The 20659-nt window shown below is 48.2% G+C and overlaps 10 protein-coding genes across 10 annotated transcripts; 6 read left to right on the top strand and 4 right to left on the bottom strand.

Annotated features, from left to right (window-relative positions):
• Nucleotides 1-857: 857 nt before the first annotated feature.
• On the bottom strand, nucleotides 858-2138 carry ONS95_006472 (uncharacterized protein; the record flags this gene model as incomplete). Its single annotated transcript, XM_058499935.1, has 1 exon — nucleotides 858-2138. The coding sequence occupies one exon, from the start codon at nucleotides 2136-2138 to the stop codon at nucleotides 858-860; it is 1281 nt and encodes a 426-aa protein (XP_058349769.1).
• Nucleotides 2139-2810: 672 nt separating this feature from the next.
• On the bottom strand, nucleotides 2811-3684 carry MED8 (mediator of RNA polymerase II transcription subunit 8; the record flags this gene model as incomplete). Its single annotated transcript, XM_058499936.1, has 2 exons — nucleotides 2811-3444; nucleotides 3554-3684. 2 exons carry the CDS (start codon nucleotides 3682-3684, stop codon nucleotides 2811-2813), a joined length of 765 nt encoding a protein of 254 aa, XP_058349770.1.
• Nucleotides 3685-3897: 213 nt separating this feature from the next.
• Nucleotides 3898-4625, top strand: ONS95_006474 (uncharacterized protein; the record flags this gene model as incomplete). Its single annotated transcript, XM_058499937.1, has 3 exons — nucleotides 3898-3900; nucleotides 3960-4153; nucleotides 4256-4625. The coding sequence occupies 3 exons, from the start codon at nucleotides 3898-3900 to the stop codon at nucleotides 4623-4625; spliced, it is 567 nt and encodes a 188-aa protein (XP_058349771.1).
• A 526-nt stretch (nucleotides 4626-5151) lies between these two features.
• On the bottom strand, nucleotides 5152-6278 carry ONS95_006475 (uncharacterized protein; the record flags this gene model as incomplete). The annotated part of the gene is made up of 3 exons (XM_058499938.1): nucleotides 5152-5648; nucleotides 5698-6133; nucleotides 6183-6278. The coding sequence occupies 3 exons, from the start codon at nucleotides 6276-6278 to the stop codon at nucleotides 5152-5154; spliced, it is 1029 nt and encodes a 342-aa protein (XP_058349772.1).
• Nucleotides 6279-7037: 759 nt separating this feature from the next.
• On the top strand, nucleotides 7038-8170 carry ONS95_006476 (uncharacterized protein; the record flags this gene model as incomplete). The annotated part of the gene is made up of 2 exons (XM_058499939.1): nucleotides 7038-7907; nucleotides 7958-8170. 2 exons carry the CDS (start codon nucleotides 7038-7040, stop codon nucleotides 8168-8170), a joined length of 1083 nt encoding a protein of 360 aa, XP_058349773.1.
• A 398-nt stretch (nucleotides 8171-8568) lies between these two features.
• Nucleotides 8569-9493, bottom strand: ONS95_006477 (uncharacterized protein; the record flags this gene model as incomplete). Its single annotated transcript, XM_058499940.1, has 3 exons — nucleotides 8569-8819; nucleotides 8912-9216; nucleotides 9333-9493. 3 exons carry the CDS (start codon nucleotides 9491-9493, stop codon nucleotides 8569-8571), a joined length of 717 nt encoding a protein of 238 aa, XP_058349774.1.
• Nucleotides 9494-10371: 878 nt separating this feature from the next.
• ONS95_006478 (uncharacterized protein) lies at nucleotides 10372-11934 on the top strand (the record flags this gene model as incomplete). Its single annotated transcript, XM_058499941.1, has 2 exons — nucleotides 10372-10476; nucleotides 10531-11934. The coding sequence occupies 2 exons, from the start codon at nucleotides 10372-10374 to the stop codon at nucleotides 11932-11934; spliced, it is 1509 nt and encodes a 502-aa protein (XP_058349775.1).
• A 693-nt stretch (nucleotides 11935-12627) lies between these two features.
• ONS95_006479 (uncharacterized protein) lies at nucleotides 12628-13596 on the top strand (the record flags this gene model as incomplete). Its single annotated transcript, XM_058499942.1, has 1 exon — nucleotides 12628-13596. The coding sequence occupies one exon, from the start codon at nucleotides 12628-12630 to the stop codon at nucleotides 13594-13596; it is 969 nt and encodes a 322-aa protein (XP_058349776.1).
• Nucleotides 13597-16498: 2902 nt separating this feature from the next.
• On the top strand, nucleotides 16499-17581 carry ONS95_006480 (uncharacterized protein; the record flags this gene model as incomplete). The annotated part of the gene is made up of 1 exon (XM_058499943.1): nucleotides 16499-17581. The coding sequence occupies one exon, from the start codon at nucleotides 16499-16501 to the stop codon at nucleotides 17579-17581; it is 1083 nt and encodes a 360-aa protein (XP_058349777.1).
• A 16-nt stretch (nucleotides 17582-17597) lies between these two features.
• Nucleotides 17598-20594, top strand: ONS95_006481 (uncharacterized protein; the record flags this gene model as incomplete). Its single annotated transcript, XM_058499944.1, has 2 exons — nucleotides 17598-18357; nucleotides 18409-20594. The coding sequence occupies 2 exons, from the start codon at nucleotides 17598-17600 to the stop codon at nucleotides 20592-20594; spliced, it is 2946 nt and encodes a 981-aa protein (XP_058349778.1).
• Between the last annotated feature and the right edge of the window lie 65 nt (nucleotides 20595-20659).

A 20659-nucleotide genomic window follows, 5' to 3' on the forward strand; every position in this document is an offset into this window, starting at 1 on the left:
TGTACGCCCTTGACTGGCGTACATCTTTCTCTACCCTTCCCCTGCACCACATCGAAGGCAGGCCAGCGGAGGGTCTGCATGTCCGTCCTTACTACGATCCTCCACTTGAAGCAGGGGTAGACATACATCAAATCTATGCGGACATTATTAAACTCTTGCTCCAGTGATAGAGTGGAGATGGTGCGAAAATGATGATTGTCATTCAAGTGTTGACGGACGGAAGATGAGGTGGATGGACCGTCATTATCGAGATGTTACACAGAGACGATGAAAACTCTAAGAGATAAAAGATATGATGCATTTACTCTGAAAATCGAGTATAATCACAGTAGAAGGAACTACTGTCATCATTCTCGCTTGAATACTTTTCGAATACCTTCGGAAGTAAACACAATTATCCGTCATATTAGTATTTCTATCGTTAACATCAATAGCATGTCTCGATTCAGCGCAAATTGCAATCATGCCTTAGATTCTAGCGTGCCTGAGACATAGGAGCTGTTGTTGTTTATATGAACTCGCTGAAGCCGACGATATTGTAGGCGGCTCAACGCGCACAGGTACGCTTGAGTTATCTTTCAAAACACAAAAAAAAACACATCACTTGTTTTGCTCTTCACTTGTTTTTCTCTACAAAGGGTGTTACGCAGTACATATAGAACCTCTCTTTTTCAAAATAAAACCTTACTCTCCAACGCCCACCAAAATAGATCCACAGCAAAACCCTCCAGCAAATTCCAGATCCATGTGCTAAAACGCAAGAATTAACATTAAATCAACGCCGAAATCAGAATATGACCAGAAGATTCAGCGCCAGTATATCAAATGATACCAACGGACAGGAAAATGCAGAAAGCTTACGTCTCCTCAGCCCATACGCTCTCATCTCCCGGCTCGCCTCCGTAATACACGAATTTGTCTTTCTTGCAATCCTGCACGACTTTCGTTTTCTCCACAAGAACAACTCGGATATCGCCCGCGCAGCTATCAGTTCTACCACTTCTTCGACTCGCATTGTTGAGATACTGCTCCAGAGAAGCGCAAAAAGCCATCTTGGTCTCGGATGGCACGTCAGTATCTTCGATCTCCAATTCCAGAGTGCGGAGCGAGCTAAGTTCTTGCAAGCCGTGAGATACCCATTCGCAATCCGTATTAAGGATCGAGATTTTGCCCTCGGGTTGCCCAGAAGATTCGCTCGTGAGAGTACCAGCCACTCCAGCATCGACAAACAGCCCTCCCTTAATCGTCAACTTCAAATTCCGAACTCCACCCCAAAGTCCGCATAACTCTCTCCACTCGCCCACACCTCTCTCTTGCTTCCCACTCAAACCTGTGCCTTTCACATCCCCATCCCCACTACCCGTCCCAGTCACACCAGGAGAACGTCTCTCCATCCCGCCAACCCAGAGATCCTTCCCTAGGACCTCTACAGCTACATTCCGGATCGACTCTCTCTGCCATGCGGGTAAATTGCTAGAGAATTGCCGCGCGGCGTAGATGCCGCTCCAGAACCAGTTGATGAAGGAGAAAGTGTTGCGGTGCCAGGGGAGGTGGGACGTCTCGGCGAAGATCTGCTTGTTGCTTGCGAGTAAGGCTGTAGGGATTCGGCCTTGGATTCGAGGTGTTGGGTATGGCGAGGAGGCGAGGAGGGTGGAAGTGTAGGAGTTTTTGGGTTGAGATGAGGTGGGAGGTTCTGAGGTGGTGGTTGGGTTGGAGAGGGAGCTGGAATGGGTGATTAAGGAGCGAGTGATGAGTTCTTTGGGAGTGGAGGAGCTGTCGTTGGAGCGAATCATGGTGGTGTGGAATTCAGCAGTGTTGAGACCTGAGAAGTCTGGTTGAGGGGTGAGAGGTGCTAAATGAGCGTGGTGGATTGGGTGTGAGAGGAGAACGTAATGGTAGATGTGAAGACGAATTTCTAGTGGGATGTCGAGGAGATTTGGACCGTTGCTCCTACGTTCTTTGGACTGCTTATGGGAGGATTGTGAAGAGCCCATGCTGTCGCTTGGGACAGTTGATACTACTAAGGGAGAAACTGTCGTGGGTTGCGGCCTTAATTCAGTCCTTTTTGACGCGACATCAAAATCAGAGCTGTAATATCTCCCGGAGACAAGAAACCCAAGCTCGTTCCTGGCCTCCATGATGGCGATTGACAAGTATATACAAGTGAAGTGTGGTTCGATGAGGCAAGGAGTAATAATCAGCTCGTAAGCACTATGCAGTAATACTGACTGCTGACAATGTACAGTTTTGCAGAGAAGAAATCACAAGAATAAAGAAAGCAAAAGCAAACACCGAAAATTGAGGGGAATAGCTGAATGATATTAGGTACCTCCTCACGAGAAGCGAGCGTATCGAGCCGTCCGCATAGGGCACCACATCCAAGCCAGTAGCATCCACTTCTCACCTCAGCTCTGCGCCAACTCATTTGGGGCTTGCGCACCTGCTGACTGGCCACCTTCCCGAGCACCCAACGACCAGAAAGGTCCGAAGCCACAGCTTTTAAGGTTGGCAGCCACAGCATTTGATTGATTCCAGCAACCACATGTTCCAGGAAGAGGTTCGGCGAATAGATTCTGGAATCGAGGTGGCGTCCTAAGTTGAAAGTCTGAGTTTCTGGAGACCTTGTTGACTCCACCCGCCGCCAACAAAGGCTATGCCATATTGCTGGCGATGTTCGTCTGACATAATACTGTAGTCCATATCGCCTTATATGGAATATACCAAGGCAGTGCACAGCGAAGGTGTCCAGGGTGGGTAAACATGTCGCTATGCCAAGTCTGTCATATTATCGCCCCTTGGACGACGCATATTCACCGACGAGGACCAACTTGGTCCACTGATACGCCCGTGGTAGCAAACCTCAGGATATCCTCAATATTTCTCATCTTGGCATTAGGGTCAACCTTCTTGACCTCACTAAGGCCAAACTCCACTTCGCCGACACTCGACCGTCGGACAGACGTGACTGCAACGCCGACATCCTCCATCTCCTCATCATCATCATCATCCTCCTCCTCCTCATCGTCCTCCTCATCAGGCTCGTCCTCCTCTGGAAATTCCCTACGTAGTCCCGTGTTGACGTTCTCCCTTCCTAGCTTGCGCTCCTCCAGCGTGTAATTGCCCTGATCCTTCTTGATGTACCTGATGATCCGGGGACCAATCCAAGCTCTAACCCACTCTAGAAGTTCGGTTTCGTCTTTCTCGTTTGTTTTCGTTTCTGCGACACTGGCTTGTGTTGCGCGTGCTTCGTCTACCCAGGTCTCTACTCCTGGCTCGAGTTTCTTGCGGAGGAGCTCTGTAAGGATGCCTTCTTGCGTACGGCCTGGGTAATTTGTGGATGGGTAGACGACGGTTTTGTTTAGCAGCTCGGCATTTTTGGACATGAGAGATGTGAGGGTCTCGATGTTGCTTGCTAGGATTGAGGCCGAGGTTTGAAGGGAGTTCCTATGGGAGGGGATTAGCTAGCAATTCGTAGAACACATGTTGTTCCTGAACCGCAGTGAAGCTAGAAATCCTGGCGATATCTCCAATATAATGCGATGTTTCTACTTACCATGGTGGAAGAGGATTGCTGCGCATCACATCGCTCTTCAATGATGCGATATTGTTCGTCAATTGGAAGATCCTCTGTCGCAAATTCTCCAATACCTTGACATCTTCTTGATTGAGAAAAGCTGGAGCCATGATTACTCGTACTTTGGAAACGAAACTGTGTTCGAAATCGAAGACGCAGAAGGAAGGAGCAGAAGTGGTGCGTGGATTGGGAATGAATATCGAGGTGTTGGTGAATTGATTGCTAGCGTTCAGCCTTGCTGCAAGGCAACGTCCCGCGTCATAGAAATTCCACCTCAAGCTTCATCAGTACTTTGCAAGCTCGACAACAACCCGTTTTGCACCATGGTAAGATTGTTCTAGTATTTTTCTATCCTCAATATTCATAACTAATTGACGCTATGTAGCCACCAAAACGCCGCGCTGCAGAGCCGGCCGAGGCATCGACAACTCCTCAGCGACCCTCGAAACTCGCAAAGGAGCACAACATCACAGCAGCAGAGGAGTCAGAAATTAAGGATGCTTTCTTGATATTCCAGCAGACAAGAAAAGGCGAGAAGGAGAAAGTCATCCCAATCCAAGATGTGCGGAGAGCTATGAAGTATGTTTTACCACACCCCTCTACCCCGCCAGATTCACCGATCACTTCTACAGATCATACAAAGGCAAAATGTTGAACTGACATTAACACTCTCTGTACCAGAGCCCTCGGCATCCCCCCCACCACCAAAGAAAACGAAGAATTCACCAGAATCCTCGACCCCGACGACGACGGCTACGCCCTCTACAGTTCCTTCGTGGCAATCTGCGCCCTGAAATTCCACAGCCGGTCCCGCACGTCCGATTCGCATAACAAGGAGGTCGACGAGGCGTTTGCGATGTTTGGTGTTAAGGGGGATGGTAAGATTACGTTGTCGACGCTGAGGAAGGTGGCGAGTATGCTGAAGGAGGAGGTGGACGATGAGTTGTTGAGGAGGATGATTCTGGAGGCGAATGGGGGCGCGGGGGTTGCGCAGGGGGTGGATAGGGATGAGTTTGAGGGGATTATGAGGAGGGCGGGGGTGTGGAGGTGAATGAGGGGGGATTGGAGAGGGAATTTGTTTTGAGAGGAGGGACTGAAATGGGATGGAGTATGGGACAGCTATGGAATCTAGGAGTTTGGCGTTTTGGGGCGGGGATGATCTGGCCAATTGAGATAAGGGCTGGTATGATAATGGCCATGCAAAAGGCAGCAATGGAGCGGAATAGTTGTAGCTGTCCGAGGATTTGATAGTATCAGTCTCCGAGTTTGTTTACTTGGCAGACTTACACTCGCCTGGCTTTCTCTATCTATCCAAACGGGAATGTGGTTTAGGGAATAAGAAGGAAAGGAATAGAGAGTATACAATACTTGCTTAACCAGGTGGGATGAGTTACTGTCTCCTCGAACGTTGTGTAATGGTGCTACTGTGCATTTGAGCAATGTTCAATGACAGACGTCGTGTAATTCCACTCTCCGTCCAAAATTTATTCCATGGTATCTCAAGATAGTAATGAACAAAGAGGACGTGGTCTAAAAAGCAGCAAAACAGACGATGGAGATATTCTAAGCGATCTAATCTATCTCCCAAATCTCATCTGAGCATTAGCAAAATTATACAACGCCCTCAAAAACACCTGATACCCAACCCCCTGGTTATCCTGCACATGAAGGATCTCCGTGAGACGTATCTGCCAGGGTGGGTAACCTGACAGCTCTACCGTAGGTCCGAAAAGAACCAATAGCTCTGGCTCACCCATCACACTTTCCGATAGCTCGGCGTCGACTAGTTCTATGCTGATGTCGTTCGGTGAGAGCTTGGAATGCTGTGACATCTCTGCTAGGGTCTTGGTGAGATCAACGAGGGAGTCTCGTCCGTCTTCGGCTGAAAGGAGGAGCACGGAGAGGGTTTGAACGGGCGATCGGGGAGATTCGCTGGTTGGGGTGCTGGAGGCTGATTCCATGGATGGTATGTGAGGTGCGCGTAATGATAGAGCTGGTTGTTGAGGTCCGAAATACGAAGATAGTTTTCTGGAGATTGTTCGATGAGTCGCTGGGACATAACCCTTGAGGATACCTGCGATATGTTAATTCCATTTCAACGGTTCAAGGGTAGTAAAATGTACCAGTCTTCTCATATATTGAAAGCATGGGTATGCCCACACAAGCACACCAAGCTGAAATCTCCGCAACCTCATCCACAAGAGCTTCTAGCCCAGCACCACCTCTTCCCCCATCTTCCAGCTTCAATATCACACTCAAGTGCTTCGGTAACCTGCTCAATCCCTTGACATCCTTCTGGATAAGCTCTGGTGTCCGGTGGTGATAATACAGAATCGCCAGTATTCTGTCCTTGACGGAATGATACGCCTGCCGTAACCGTATATAAACAGAGAAAATGGTGTGCACTATTGCGTAAAGAAGGGCATGTAGTTGGGTGCGTAGGAATTTGCGGACGCCGAGTCTGGAATGGGTTTTGGGGCTGTCGATGCGAATTGTTGGGATGCCGGTATTGCCATCACGTCTCGTGGGAGACCTTGATGGCGGCGAGGGGAGGTATGGCTAGATACGGTGTTAGCAATTGAAAGCTTCGGGGCATTGGGCAATTTGCCTTTATGAGCCTCTCCCGCTCTTCCTTTGTCAGTAGGTTATGGTTGAGCTTTGCATCTTTCCTATAGATCTGGGTTTCTCGTGTTGCGCGAGGCATGGTTTTGTTTTTGCTTGCCAGAAGGGAATTCTCGTACGAAAAGAAAGAAATGGAAAGAAAAAAGAGGTTCAAGAAAGTTGGCGGAGCGCGCCAGGTGGTGAGGTGTTGAAATGTTCAACCACAGGCTTGGAACTTGCGCTGAAGCCTGGATTTCTGGTCAAGGCTGTAAGTCACTGGGCGATGTGGCTGGGGAGGCAAGGCCACGCCTGGTCGTCGTGTTGGCGGGCGAAGTTGCCGAGAGCTACAAGGGATTTTCCAGGGGTCAGGTCCCTAATTCGTGTAGGACAACAGTTCATGGTCACACAAAATGAGAAGCAAATCATAAGGACATTTGGGTTATCGTTATCTTGTGTGCAGAATGACTTTCAAATATTTTGAATTAAACTTCTTCTTCCATTTTAACCATGTACTCAGGGCGCAGGAGTCACAGCCCTACAGGTGATGTGCCCGTAGCGGGCCCCAGAAATTATAAAGTTTGGCGCCAAGCGGGCTTCGTCATAGTGCCGCTGGTGCCGTGAGCACAGTCAATCTCTTGACAAGAAGGATTGTCACGCGCAAAGTTCAGGATGTTTCGCTGTCCTGCGTTGCTGACCCAAGCAGCGAAGTCAATTTTACGAAACTATACATCTGGAGGGATTTAATATCGGAAAGACATACACTCTGTTGACTGTCACCGCGCGAATCCGAGCCTGCCGGTGAACAGAAAATCTTGTCTTTTTCGAGGATACCTGCGAAACAACGCTCGAATACCGTCCAATAATGGCTCCAGCACTCCCTATGTCCGAGACAGCAACGACGACCACGACGAAGAGAACACGGTCGAGACGGCCGCTGTTTATTCTTGTTGTACTGATAGGAATTTTCTCTTGGCTATCCTTGACTTTCTTCTATCGCCGTACGGAATTCATGGAGGCGAAAGCAAAAGAAGAGGCAGCAGAGCCACCTGAGGTGACGCCAGTCGTGGCAGAGCAATATGGTCTTGGCCAGCATCCAGCCCTATCAGACATGATCCAACTCATGGATCTACCTGCGACATACCTCCCCGAGACAGGCAAACACCGGCATTCCGGGCGCTTGATAATCGTTGGCGATGTGCATGGGATGAAGAAGGAGTTGCAGGCTTTGCTGGACAAGGTCAAGTTTAATAAGAAGCATGATCATTTGATCTTGGCAGGGGATATGATTTCGAAGGGGCCGGACTCTCCTGGCGTGGTGGACCTGGCGATGGAGATGGGTGCGACGGGTATTCGAGGGAACCATGAGGACAGGATTATACTTGCTGATGCTGATATGAAGGCTAAGCATATGGATACCGGATCACCAGGGCCTAGTGAGGATAAGGACAAGAAGAAGGATTCGCTCGAGGAGGAGAGCTTTAGCCATGGGGACTACAAGGATCGGGCACTGGTCAAGGCGTTGGGACACAAGCGGATCAAGTGGCTTAAAGAATGCCCTGTCATACTGAGAGTAGGCAAGCTGGGGTCGATGGGTGAGGTTGTCGTGGTTCATGCTGGCCTGGCACCTGGAGTCAAACTGGAGAAGCAAGATCCAGTCCTGGTTATGAACATGCGGACCATCGGGAAGCACGGCGTGCCAAGTGATGGGAGAGATGGGACGAAATGGAGAAAGGTGAGCTTGTCATGCTCTCAAGTATATTTGCTGTTGCTGATGGCGTATAGGTCTGGAATAAGTTTCAAAAGAAACTCCCAAAGCACGAACGTACAACCGTCATCTATGGACACGATTCTAAGCAGGGTCTTCAAGTAGAGAAGTACAGCATAGGAGTCGATACCGGATGTCACAACGGTGGAAAACTTACCGCCGTGGTCATCGAAGGAGGGCCATCAGATCACACCCATAAGATTGTACATGTGAAGTGTAAAGCGGCATGAGTCCATCGTTCATCCAGCGCTGCTTATTTGATTTTCTGTTGTTGTATGTTAAAGGATACCATTCTGTACAGGTTAGAAGGCGTTTTCTTTCTTTTTGACCATGTCAACGCAGAGTTGAGCATTGGTAGATTGTAATTGCATCTGCATTGGGAAGAGGATATTTGGGAACCACGAATTGGTCATAGAGACCGTCGATATTGCATTCCATTCGGGCTACATACTTTGTAATGAAAAGGACATTCAAAATTGGGATAAGATAACGCCGACATATGCAACTCATAACACCATATTTCCCATTCAAATGCATTGCACACATAAGCAACATATAGATGTCATCTCATCCTCATTCAAATGATGACTCCTTCTTTATGTCTCCTGAATAAGCTTTGTTCGGGGTATCATGCTTTCGGAGCGTGGATAGCAGGGATGGGACCAGTTGACTCAGGGGCAGGAGCCTTGAAACCGGCGTGATCCGAGTGCTTTTTGTAGAAATAGTTATCTGGCTTTGGCTTCAGCTCAGCGGGGAGTTCTTCGAGGACAGTGGCGAGAATGGCGTCGATGGACTTTTGGTTGGTGCCGGCGCGGTGCCAGATTGATATCAGATGGGAGTTGAAGCGGACGGAGAGACCAACACCGGCGAGTTGGTCGCCTGGATTTGTTAGAAAATCATTCTTCTGATAGCATGCCATATCCGTTCTCGTTTCCTCTTGTATTTTGTAGAAGATGAGGGGAGTAACTCACCAGTATCAAGACAGCTCTGCAACTTCTCCCCAATAGCCATAAGCTGGACTCTTGTCCAGAAATCCGGCCCATTTGCCTTGGGCACCCTGAACGTCCAGCTGCCACCATCTATGTTCCTCCTATCTTCCCAGACGGGCTGGAAGCCTTGCTTGAACAGGTAGATGGACTCGCGCATCTTGATCTGGTCCACGGGCGTATTATTGTTGTAGCGCCAGAAATCCTGGACAGACTCGATCTGGGAGCCGAGCTGCTCGAGAGTTGCCGTGTAGGTTCCATCTGCAGATTTTGGCTGTTCTTTCTGTTGTCTGTGATTTAAAGTGCGAGAGTCAGCCCAATTCTATCTGTGAGTGGGAGACATGTGTCGTTTGATATTCAAACTTTCTTGGATGTTTGGGAGTCGACTCGTTTGTGCTGAGCTTACCTGTCAAAGTACACGTTCCAGTAATGCTGTGTTGGCAACGGCCTCATGGCCTTCAACATATTCTTCTTCGCATCATCGCGCTGCTCAGCTGGAGAGCCAGTATCAGTTGGCCCTGAAGAGGCTGGGAGGCCTCTGGTGAGGAGGGATGGTCTCATCGCCATTTTGTTGGAGGTGATTGTTCAGCCTGATTGATAGCCTCGTGGTGGGGGAACGTCAACGAGCGGAAATGATAACTTGGGAGTTATCAAGGACGGGGCGGGAAGAGATATCCCGAGGAGGTTGAGTGAGGAGGAAGAGACGGAGAAGGAATGATCTGGATGTACGCAACAAAGAAAGAATAAAGATGGGTGGACGAGACAAACCCATGCGAGTCGGCGCACTGCTCTTGAGGTACCTTTGATGCAGTGGACCGCTGATGAAACATCGCCAAAGCAGTGTGGGCCCAGCTTCACGTGAGGTGACAGTTCAGCCGCATTGACTTGATCGATGGTTGCTCTCGTATACGAACTTAAGAATAGTCAAGAATTGGAGCGAAAGTACGGAGGGTAGGTTATATTTCTGGCTTCTTCGAGCTGTATTAGGTTCTTTGTTGACTTGCTGGGAATCTCGAGAGAAAGAGAGGAGAGACAAATGACTTGGAATGGAGCTTCACTTGCACCCTGCCCGCTGCTGCGACGCGGGGAAGCGGGACGGTCTATTACTATCTTTAGTCTTCAGTTTGAGCATTGTAAACTTGAGTTATTCAAGACTTCCTGCTCGTTGATATAATCAAAGTAATCTTTATAAGTTTGCTCTTAGAAATGACATTCCTTTATTGACATTGATAATAAAATATCTAAGAAAGGCTCGGTTAGCTGCATAACTCGTGCACAACTATCTTGGTTTCACAAGCATGCACAATTCCTAGCTGACCTCACACTACACGCCAACGTCCAAGACATAACAACGTACCTTCAACGTTCCACAACACCTGCTTCAAATATACCTGCGTTGCACAGAAATGTGACTGCTCTCCCATACCCGCTTTCAATACTTCGAGATGGCTTCCGCCGGCATCAGGCAATGTGTTCGCGATGTTACGCTTTATCTGGTTTATCTAATCTTCATATCCACTCTGGGACCCCTCCAATTTGGATACCACTTGGTAACTACTTCTCCTTCCCAAAGCATTCTATGCGCGTATTCCTGACACAAACAGTCTGAACTCAACGCCCCTCAAGATGTCATTACATGTAAGAAGACATCCGTCGCGGACCACGTTGGTTCTCAACCCGACTCCAAGCTTCCCCAATGCATACCTATGAACGAAGCCGAATTCGCAGCCCTGTCCTCGATGTTCGTTCTAGGCGGATTCATTGGCGCTATAACTTCTGGTCCGATAGCTGGGAGTTATGGTAGGCTGCTAGCTATGAGGCTTACAAGTGTATTCTTCGTGCTGGGTTCTGGTCTTACCACACTAGCCAGTACTGTACCTATCATGTCTATTGGACGATTCGTGGCTGGTATTGGTGCAGGAGCTTCAACAGTTATTGTGCCCATCTATATATCTGAGGTTGCGCCGCCGAAGGAGAGGGGCTTGTTTGGATCTATGACGCAAGTTACGATCAATATCGGTATTCTGATTACGCAGATTTTGGGATACTATTTCAGTAAGGGTTCATTGTGGAGAGTTATACTGGCCGTTGGCGGAGCAATTGGGTTAGTTCAAGGACTTGGATTGTGTTTCGTTCCAGAAAGTCCAGCGTGGTTGGCAGCACATAAAAATCCTCAGCAAGCTGTTCGGATTCTACAACGTATCCGTGGCCATGGATCGTCTATTGCGGAAGAAATTGAGGATTGGGATGTTGACAAGAACGTGGAAGAGGAAGAGCGCTTACTAGTGGATCCTGAGTCTCGAGAGAGACGTCCATCCACAATCAGCAAGGCATCCTCGAGATCAGCAGCACATATTGGGTTCTTCCAGGTCGCGCGAGACCCGTTCTACAGACCTGCAATCATCGCCGTCATTGGCATCATGTGTGCTCAGCAACTTTGCGGAATCAACAGCATCATGATGTACTCCGTATCTCTCCTCCATGGCGTTTTACCAATCACATCCTCGCTTCTCACCATCATAATCTCTGTGGTCAACCTCTGCACCACTATAACGTGTGCACCCCTAGCGGACAAAATAGGCCGCAAGACTTGCCTGCTGGTTTCCATCTCAGGAATGGGCACTATGTCGCTATGTTTGGCCCTCTCTCTTCGCTGGGAACTCAAGCTCTTCTCTGCGATTTCCGTGCTCCTTTTCGTAGCTTTCTTCGCTGCTGGTCTTGGCCCAGTACCTTTCATGATGGCCAGCGAACTAGTCGGGACTGAAGCCGTTGGAGCCACACAGAGCTGGGCACTAGGAGCTAACTATGTGGCCACGTTCCTCGTGGCGCAGTTCTTCCCTATCTTGAACACATTTTTGAATGAAAGGCTTGGTGGGAAGGGTTGGGCTTACTTTGTGTTCGCTGGATTTGCGGCTGTGTGTTTTGTGTTTGTTAGTTGGAAGGTTCCGGAAACCAAAGGGAAGAAGGATCCGGATGAGGTTTGGGGAAGGGTTAGAAGAGTTGATTGATGGATGAATGATCATGGGACTAGGGATGGAGTTTATGGATGTCTGGGCATCAGGGAATTGGTGTTGTAAGTCTCTACATATGGGACGATCGAACTTGTCGTCGTTCTGTTGTTTAGGTCCATTTCAAGTGCTATGGTACAGCTGAGAATCTATACAGTCTTCTGCCAGAACTTTGCCGAGCTTTGACGTTGCCAATCTTTGACGAGTCAGTCGGCCGAGTATGCAAGTAATGACTACGATCGAGTTGTTGCTCAGGCGTCGTTATTCACATCATTATGTTGACTCTCCTTACTCAACGAGACTGTGAATGATATGACTTCATAAGAATTATTCGAGAAGACAAGAACACCCCGGAAACTGATTAGTGATTTAGTTCGTGACTCGCCATTTTTCCTACATTTATTTCATTACCCTGAAGCCTTCAAACATGTTCGCAACTTCGAAAGTCCCCCTTTCTCGACCCGCGACTTCTAAACAGTTATCAGAACAAAATCTATTGCACTGAAATACCATGGCACCAGGTGAGAGCTCCCGCAGCTCAAGCTCCAAGTTCAAAAAGCCATCAAAGCACGCCTCCGATGATGAAGAAGACCACCCATCACACCACAGAAGAAGCAGAGAAGAAGCAGCAGCCACTCAGGTCCACACTCCAAGGGCGCTGAGAAAGCACCCAAGACCTCTCTCTTCAAGAGCATGTTCACTCGCGACCACTCGGAAGCCAAATCAGTCTTGCCTAGTGAGATGTTCAGAGATGAGAGCAAGAAGTCTAGCTCGAGTTACAAGTCCTCGACGCCCAAAACAGAGATAGTTCGGAAGGTCGTTGAAGAAGAGACTTATACGGATGAACCCGACTTCAGCAAGTTTGTGAGCACGTACAGCGAGCCTGTGAAGGAGAAGAAAATCGAGAAGAAGCCTGCTGAGAAGAAGAAAGAGGAAAAGAAGAAGGAGAGCACAAGGAAGGAGAACCCCAAGAAAGAGAGCAAGAAGCCAAAATCGCCCGTTGTTGAGAGTGGAAGATATGTTAGCAGGCCGATCTCAAGCGCCTTTGCTGCGAAGACTGCTTTCAAGAGCACATACGATATCAGCATGGCCGAAAAGCAAACCAAAATCGCTCAGTTGAAGGGCAAAGAGCTTGTCGAGCAGGAGAAGTGGGCTCAAGAGAAACTCAAAGCCCACGCGGGTACCTGTCCCATGGGATTCAACTGGGCTCGGTTCAAGCAAAATGCCATGCCTGGACAAATAGAACTGGAAGGTTACCGATGTTTAGGAGGATCCCACATTGTTACTCACGAACTGCTAGCCAAAGGAACGGGCGATATCTATATGACCACGGAACAGTATAGTAACCACCTCTTACAGATAAGATATCAACAGATTCCTGTAAATGCCCCGTTCTTTGGCGGACAACGCTGGCATGGTCCAGTTCCCTCCTCGGATATGGCGAAGGTGATTGCCGATTATGAGAGCAAATTGCAAGCGCTTGCGCTACAGCTTGTACTGGCGGTTCATGGTCCTTTCGTAGACCCTGCTTTGATACCGCAATTACAGAAGCAGGTGGTGGACGAAAGGAAGCAAAAATTCAAAGAGAGAGATGACCTTGCTGAGCAGTTCATCAAGCGACCAGGTTCGAGAGGTGGTCCATGGTGGGAGGATTGTTCTTGAGTTGAGGATGTGCCAGCGTGTATTGTACAAATAACAATAGCAGCCTCACCGAATAAATTAGCCTTGAAGTAAAAGAACATGATATTTGAATGTACTGAAGAACGATTCTTGAAAACAAGCAGCTTCATGATTGATGCCCCGAAGGAATAATTGTTGTTAGGCTTACAAACGCGACACATTGTTAGTAAATGACTTGGCACCTTCTGCATTCAGAGGAAGGTTACAGGCTTTCGATTCTTGACCCGATGAGTTGCAGGTTTCTTTTATTACCTTATGGGAGCTTGCGGGTTTCGTAACATGTCGCTTAATTTCACCATGATACTGAACCGCCAAGTTCTCGTAAGGTAAGGTAGTATCACAGCTTAGCACCTTCTGCATTAAGAAGGGGGCTACGGGTTTTCGATTCTTTACTCGACGAGCTACAGGTTTCTTTCATTAATAACAAACCTTGGCACTTTCTATCATTCGTTGCCAAATCCATGAGGCACACCCACGGAAGGGTCGATTTTGTTACGAAGGGTTTAGACATGATGCAGTCGTACTGTCATGGTCTGATTCCAACAATTGGCTCGGGATTGGTAAGAATCACTGGAAAATCAGTAGTTTATGGGGCCACTATGCGCCACAGTCATCCCTAATGATCGTATAATGTTACCTTAATAAGAAGAGAGATCCACCTGGCCATCACCCCACCCCATCTCACCCTTCACATTAAACCATTTTAGCTGTCCTTCTGTTCTTCTCTAAAAACATCATCTGGCGTCGCCACCCAGAGCCAAAGGTTACGAACGGTATCAGCTACTATATCGATGGCGAATGGTTCAGAAACCTCATATTCAAGTCCGGCTGTCTCTGATACCAAGCAACATGAGCCGTCACCTAGAATCTCAGCTCGACAAAGCTGGTCAGCTCGAGATTGTGAGCTTCACATGATTGTTCCCCACTCCACTTGTTGAGTAACCTCTCAGATATTACCACTTTGTCCAATGTCATCACAACCGTGATTCTGTTGTCAATATGCCTCGCCTCAACGTCCTTAACAAGGTTATGTATGTGAATTCCATACTACCATCTTCCACTGTCCTTGCAACGTTTGCTAAATCGGTAAATAGACGTTGTGTTTGCTGCATCCACACTGACCTTTGTCGTTCACGGTGGGATTCAGTTGCTCTCGGATCCGCTAAACGGAGTGTCGTTTGCTCTATGTTTTCTTGGAGGGGTTTCGGCATTTACTTGTTCGTTGGCCATTTCGTTCTATAAAGAAAGTCTAGGGACCTAGTAGATGATAGTATTTTGAAGATCGCCAAGTTCCTTCCGTACTTTCGCAGCCCGCTTTCTAAGGAAGGCGCCGTTTTTGAAGGGGTATTCTTCAATTTCCAGACTGCAGAACGAGTCCGCTCATGATTTCATGTTTAGCTTAGAAACACCAACAGAGCTCTAGCTTACAGTCTGATCCATATCAATGCAGGTACCATGCATATTAATCCTTGTCTTCGAACTGCTCGAGTGTGTATCAATAACGGAGTACATCATTGTTCCCTTGGCTTTTGATCGTTAGACCAAGTAGAGCAGATTTCGAATTGTCTCCCGCGAAGGTAACATGACGACCTTTTCCTTGTAAACAGGTGATCCATGTTGTTGTCTGACTCCCACATGCTGGACCACTACTTCTCGTTCCCGCCTTCGTGCAGCATATCTCTTAGAACCTTTCGCCAGGGGTCAATTGAGACGATTTTGTATGTGTGCCTACGGCTCGAGTGAAAGGCCAAATATTTTGCCACACGCTGATATGATCTATAGTGGTGACACTGTCTGCCGTTTAAATATTAGGTCTATTAACAACTGTGGATCATCGATTTGTAGAAGAGCAATGTACCCTTATTGCAAAGTGAGGTCTTTAACTCGACCCTAAGATCAGAAGCGACACTTTAACCTCAAACATCGGTTTAAGTGGAGCTGGTAAAGCAGATCGCCAAGGGCAGCTAGCTACCTTAAGAAGGGCAATGCACTACAGGTTCCCCCAAAGATACTAAGGGTCTCTTTTGTCTTCCCCCGATTCAGTGGTCTTGCGTCTCTTCATGATACCGCTGTTCGAATGTTTCGAGCCTTGCTGCTCAAATATCATGCGTCCAGTTTTAAAAATGACGAGTCAAAAACGGGCGTGGCAGTGGGCTCGGGTGTTGATGTTGTTGACGTTGATGCTCAGGAACAGGACACAGGACACACGAAAGGCAAGGCAAGGCAAGGCAGCTCTCAACGGAAGTCCAGGGCACCCTGCTCGTGCCTGCCACGCTAATTTCAACCCCACTTGTACCTGGCGGCCCGAACCCGCCTGCCGCAGCACTAGTGACTTCGCGCCTTATCCGCGTCCCGCGAATCTTCTTCGAAGCAAACACAACCCAGTCCCCTCACAAGCACAACCACTATTTGGATCTCTCCCTTCTTTTGCGCGCGCTTTGTTTTCTGTCTTGCGATCACTTTTCGTTGGTAAGTATCACCCAATGGCTCTGTCTTCTGTCCCAATTGTCAAGCTGATTATTCCCTTAGCGTACCACAGCATACCGCAGCCTCGTCTGCTAAACTCGTTGCGTCTCCCTTTCCCTCACCGAGCTCATTCCGATAATCTAAACATCTCCATCGATTCAAGTCACCGAAGCAATAAACATTTGAAATTCTGTGCTTGTGCGAATACCTCGAGGCTGATGGACGACAAGAGGCGCATTGTCAGCCTTACGGACTCTCACGCTCGATAAAGCTTGAGGCATACCCCTCTCCGGCCGTCTACGGTATTCCATCGACATCTCATGATCTTGAAATCAACCCAATCAACCTTTCAAGCTACATCCATATTGCGTAAAACGACTTTTTGACATTTGTGCCCTGGATAAGAGATAAGAGAGTAATGCCACCAAATGCACCTGAACCTCCAGGGACCCCTACTCGAAAGGCCACTGTAGATCACGAACGCAACAATGTATTCGCTACTCGCATCAGCTTTCTGTGCAGTAATTGGGACCTGGGGCTTGATATCAACAAACGAACCACGGATGCTGATGGAGAAAGCACGCTGGACTGCAAGTGTGTGAGCATGCTCAGATTCTGCCAATATAAAGACCTCCTCGAAGCGGTTTTGAATGAATTCGAGTCTAAGGCTAGGATCCTTTATAACGGCTGGGTCAACAAGCCTAAAGCCGAGAGAGGGACTATCCCTGCCGTGACGCGTCGACAGAAGAGGCCCGTGAATGATAGGGAAAGAAATGTTCTTTTACAATGCTTGTACAATATCTCCAGGGAACACAATGCAAGCTGGCATAAAAATCATGGCCGCACACCTGAGTCTATTCTACGCAGAATCCGGGAAGCAGAGGGAAAATTCGATGCAGATCCTGTTCCGGCCCCGAGCCTCCTCAATCCGACTCCAAGAAGAGTCAGCAGCGAGAAGCGTGCTAGGGAGGAGTCATTTCCTGATATATCTATCACAAAAAAGAGTAAGGTTGCGGATTCGGAACCACTACAACGAAATTCAAGTGATATGGCACCACCACGCGGCCGGCCACTAAGACAGGAGCCGAAACCACCTTTCGAGACAAATACTTCCACGAGAAAAGCAAACCCGAGCTTTGCGCGAAGCGTTAACACTAGTTTTACTGAATCTGAAGTATCGGCTGTATTCACGCAAAGTGGCAACAGTTCTTGGGCAGCTACTCAAGAAACCGTACCGGATGAGCTGCCTGTTATGAAAGACGCATTCACTACCTTACAGGATGAAAATTACATCAGCTCAAACTATGAGTCGAGCAGCTTTGAAGCTCGAGTCGGAGATATCCCGGAAGATGAGCTTATTGAAATGGTTGACGTCGCCAGAGCTGCTAGTCCTGTAGAAGAGGAACTGTCTCAAGATCTTTTAGGCTTCGGCATTAGCAAGGAACCAATTATCGAAGAGACTGTCGGCGAAACACAATTTCGGGAACGGAACATTCCCTGAAATACCCCGATGCTTGATGTTTGCACGCCAATGTGTTATCTATGAGATCATGAGGGTCTTTCTCCACGTCGAGGTGTCATTATCTGAGTTTAACGCCCCTGTTACATCAAGCCTTGAAGATTACGACACCCTTTGGCGTTTTCTGAGAAGCCTGCCATGTTTGAGAGATTGTGTGTTTCCAGAAAGATCGAGCAAAGAAGCATGGGCCGCTTGCATCTCCGGGTCGTACGATAAAGGATACCTTGCTGTGGTGTTTGGTGGGTCACTGAAATTTAGGTCTGACGATGACGATACGTTCTTCAAGTTCAAGCTGGAGCCACTCAAGGTCGACTTCTCCCACCGGCTTGGTCGTCGTTTTGGCCATGATCGATTCTTTGAAGTTCTCATGCCACAACTTTCGGGCCGTCACATACCCCCTTCTTTGGAGGCGCTGGGTCACCGTGGGCCAATGATCATCACCAATTGGCTCGTGGATTCTACACATCCCTTGATAGGATGGCTGTGGAAGCCTTTTATGGTAAAGGACAAAGAGAGGAGAAAGAAGAAGCAGATGATTGTCATGAAAGACGTTGAAGCTGTTGATAGTTCATTCCGCATATTCTTTTTCGCAGTTGATGGTCCTAAATTTGTGAAAAAGGATCGTCTTATCACTAATCCAGATCCCAAGATTGGCCACCCGAAGATGTCCATACCGGTGTTGCTAGATTGTGTGCGGCCCATCAACAAGGAAAACGAAACCCAGCCATTCTTGAAAATTTTCAATCGAACGACCCTGGGTATGTGGTGTGGCAGATTTTAAACAGGACTAACGCTAACTGTGTTGACAGCCTTGTCTCGCAATTCGGCGACTATTGTGCTTCAGCCAGAGCAAATTAGGATCATGCCAAAAAATATTATCTATGGAGATGACCCAAATAATGTGATGAATGATGGCTGTGGCCGGATGTCCACTGCTCTAGCTACGAGAATCAAAGAACACCTCGGGTTGTCCTCTACTCCAACCGCATTTCAAGGTAGAATTGGAGAAGCCAAAGGATTGTGGGTTGTCGATCGCCATGACAAGGGAGGAGATATTTGGATAGAGACATATCCATCTCAGCGAAAATGGGTCAGAGGGGAAAAACGTGGTGGTAACGATAAGGAGTGGGAGGCCCCAAGTCACCGTACCTTCGAAGTACTCAAGTTTTCTGGGCCGCTGAAATCTGCCGATCTCAATCTACAATTTCTTCCTCTGCTAATGGACCGCGCAAACAATCCAAAGCTCATGAAAAAAGCCATTTCTGATATCTTGGAAGAAGGATTGGCTTTGAAAGTGCAGGAAATCCAAGAGGCCATGGATGACCCTCAGTCCTTCCGAAAGTGGGTCAGAGACAGAAATCCGAATCTAAAAGAGCATTTAAGAGGGAGCATTGCTTACAAGGCCGGCTTACCAGTTGTTCGCGAGGAGCGTCTGAACGTTTTCCTGGATGCTGGGTTCGATCCCAGAAGGATTATGTTCATGAAAGAAATGGCGAAGGATGCATTCAAGAGCAGAACAGACGAGCTCAAGGAAAGATTGAACATCACAGTCGGACGATCTACGTATGCGTACTTGGTTCCTGATTTCTGGGGAGTTCTTGAAGAAGGTGAGGTATACATTGATTTCTCCTCATTCATCGACAACGTCTCCGGGTGTTCTGGCACCACGCTCGATGGGGACGAGATTCTTGTAGCTCGATCGCCAGCTCATTTTGTGAGCGATATTCAGAAGGTCAAAGCTGTCATAAAGCAAGAGCTAGTTGGCCTGAAGGATGTCATAGTATTCTCTACGAAAGGAAAGCCTTCATTGGCCGACAAGCTATCCGGAGGAGACTTCGATGGGGACATCGCTTGGGTTTGTTGGGAGCCGACTATCGTCAATGATTTTACATCAGCAGAGGTGCCGGAAGCTTACAACCTGGTCAAAGAGGGCCTGATTCGACAGGATAAGACGACATACAAGGAATTGGTCGGTAATACCGAGAGCACTGAGGATGGAGTGTCATTGTTCTTGAAAAAGAGCTTTGATTTCAACATGCGGCAGAATCTGCTTGGAATCTGCACATCCTTCAAGGAGAGTGTGTGCTACACTGAGAAAACAGTGGACTCTGAGGCATCTCGGTATCTCAGCCAGCTTCTCAGTAATCTGGTTGATCAGGCAAAACAGGGATACGAATTCGATGAAGATGCTTGGACCTACTTCAAAGATGCAAAAGTAAGGGATGCAAGAGGCAAGAAGATAAAACCTCGCAAGCCACGCTACAAAACCGAGGACCCTGTTGCAAATGCGGATCACATCATTGACCACCTGAAATATGTTGCGGAAAAGACCATTGACAAAGCGCTCGAAGGCTTCCATCAGACCTTCCCAGATCCTCCATACTGGGATGGTGAATTGGCAACGTACTTCTACAAATTCGCCGACCTCGCGACGCGAGATCCTGTATGGGAAAAGCTACTGGGAGATCTGAAAGCAGACATCGATGTTCTAAAGAAAATATGGACCAAGAAGTTCCAGCGTGGTCATAGCAGCAAGCGTAACCCAAACAGTAAAGACGGCGATGAGGCCATAGAGGACTTTACGGAATTCTGTGGCGATTTGTACGAGCGCTTCCATGAGATCCAACCTCACGAGGAAACAGTTGCGTCGCAGGCCTTGACTATCACGCCAGGAACGAACTCTGAGCTATCAGGTTGGGAACTCTTGAAGGCATCAACTGCTGTAGCGGCATTTGCGAATTACAGTCGTCCACGGAACCCCCTACGGCTGTACGTAAGCAGCTTCGTTTGGTGGATGGGCGGCAAGCAGCTCTGCCATTTGAAGGCAATGTGCAATACCGATCCTCCATATGCGGTTGTACCGTCGATTTATACCGTTCTGAAGCCGGACTCCACCATTATCAGACGGTTGAGGAGTGATGGCCAGGCTGCGAATATGGAGGATTCGGCTAGCATTGCGAATGAAGCTGATTTGGACGCCGTGGACGACGAGTGAGGCGAAAGACTAATCGAGTCATCTATTATTGTCATGTGGCTGTGTTGTCTACTACACGCAGCTGC

Source organism: Cadophora gregata (assembly GCF_030347475.1).
Source record: "Cadophora gregata isolate MNR1 chromosome Unknown scaffold_18, whole genome shotgun sequence".
Lineage (NCBI taxonomy): Eukaryota > Fungi > Ascomycota > Leotiomycetes > Helotiales > Ploettnerulaceae > Cadophora > Cadophora gregata.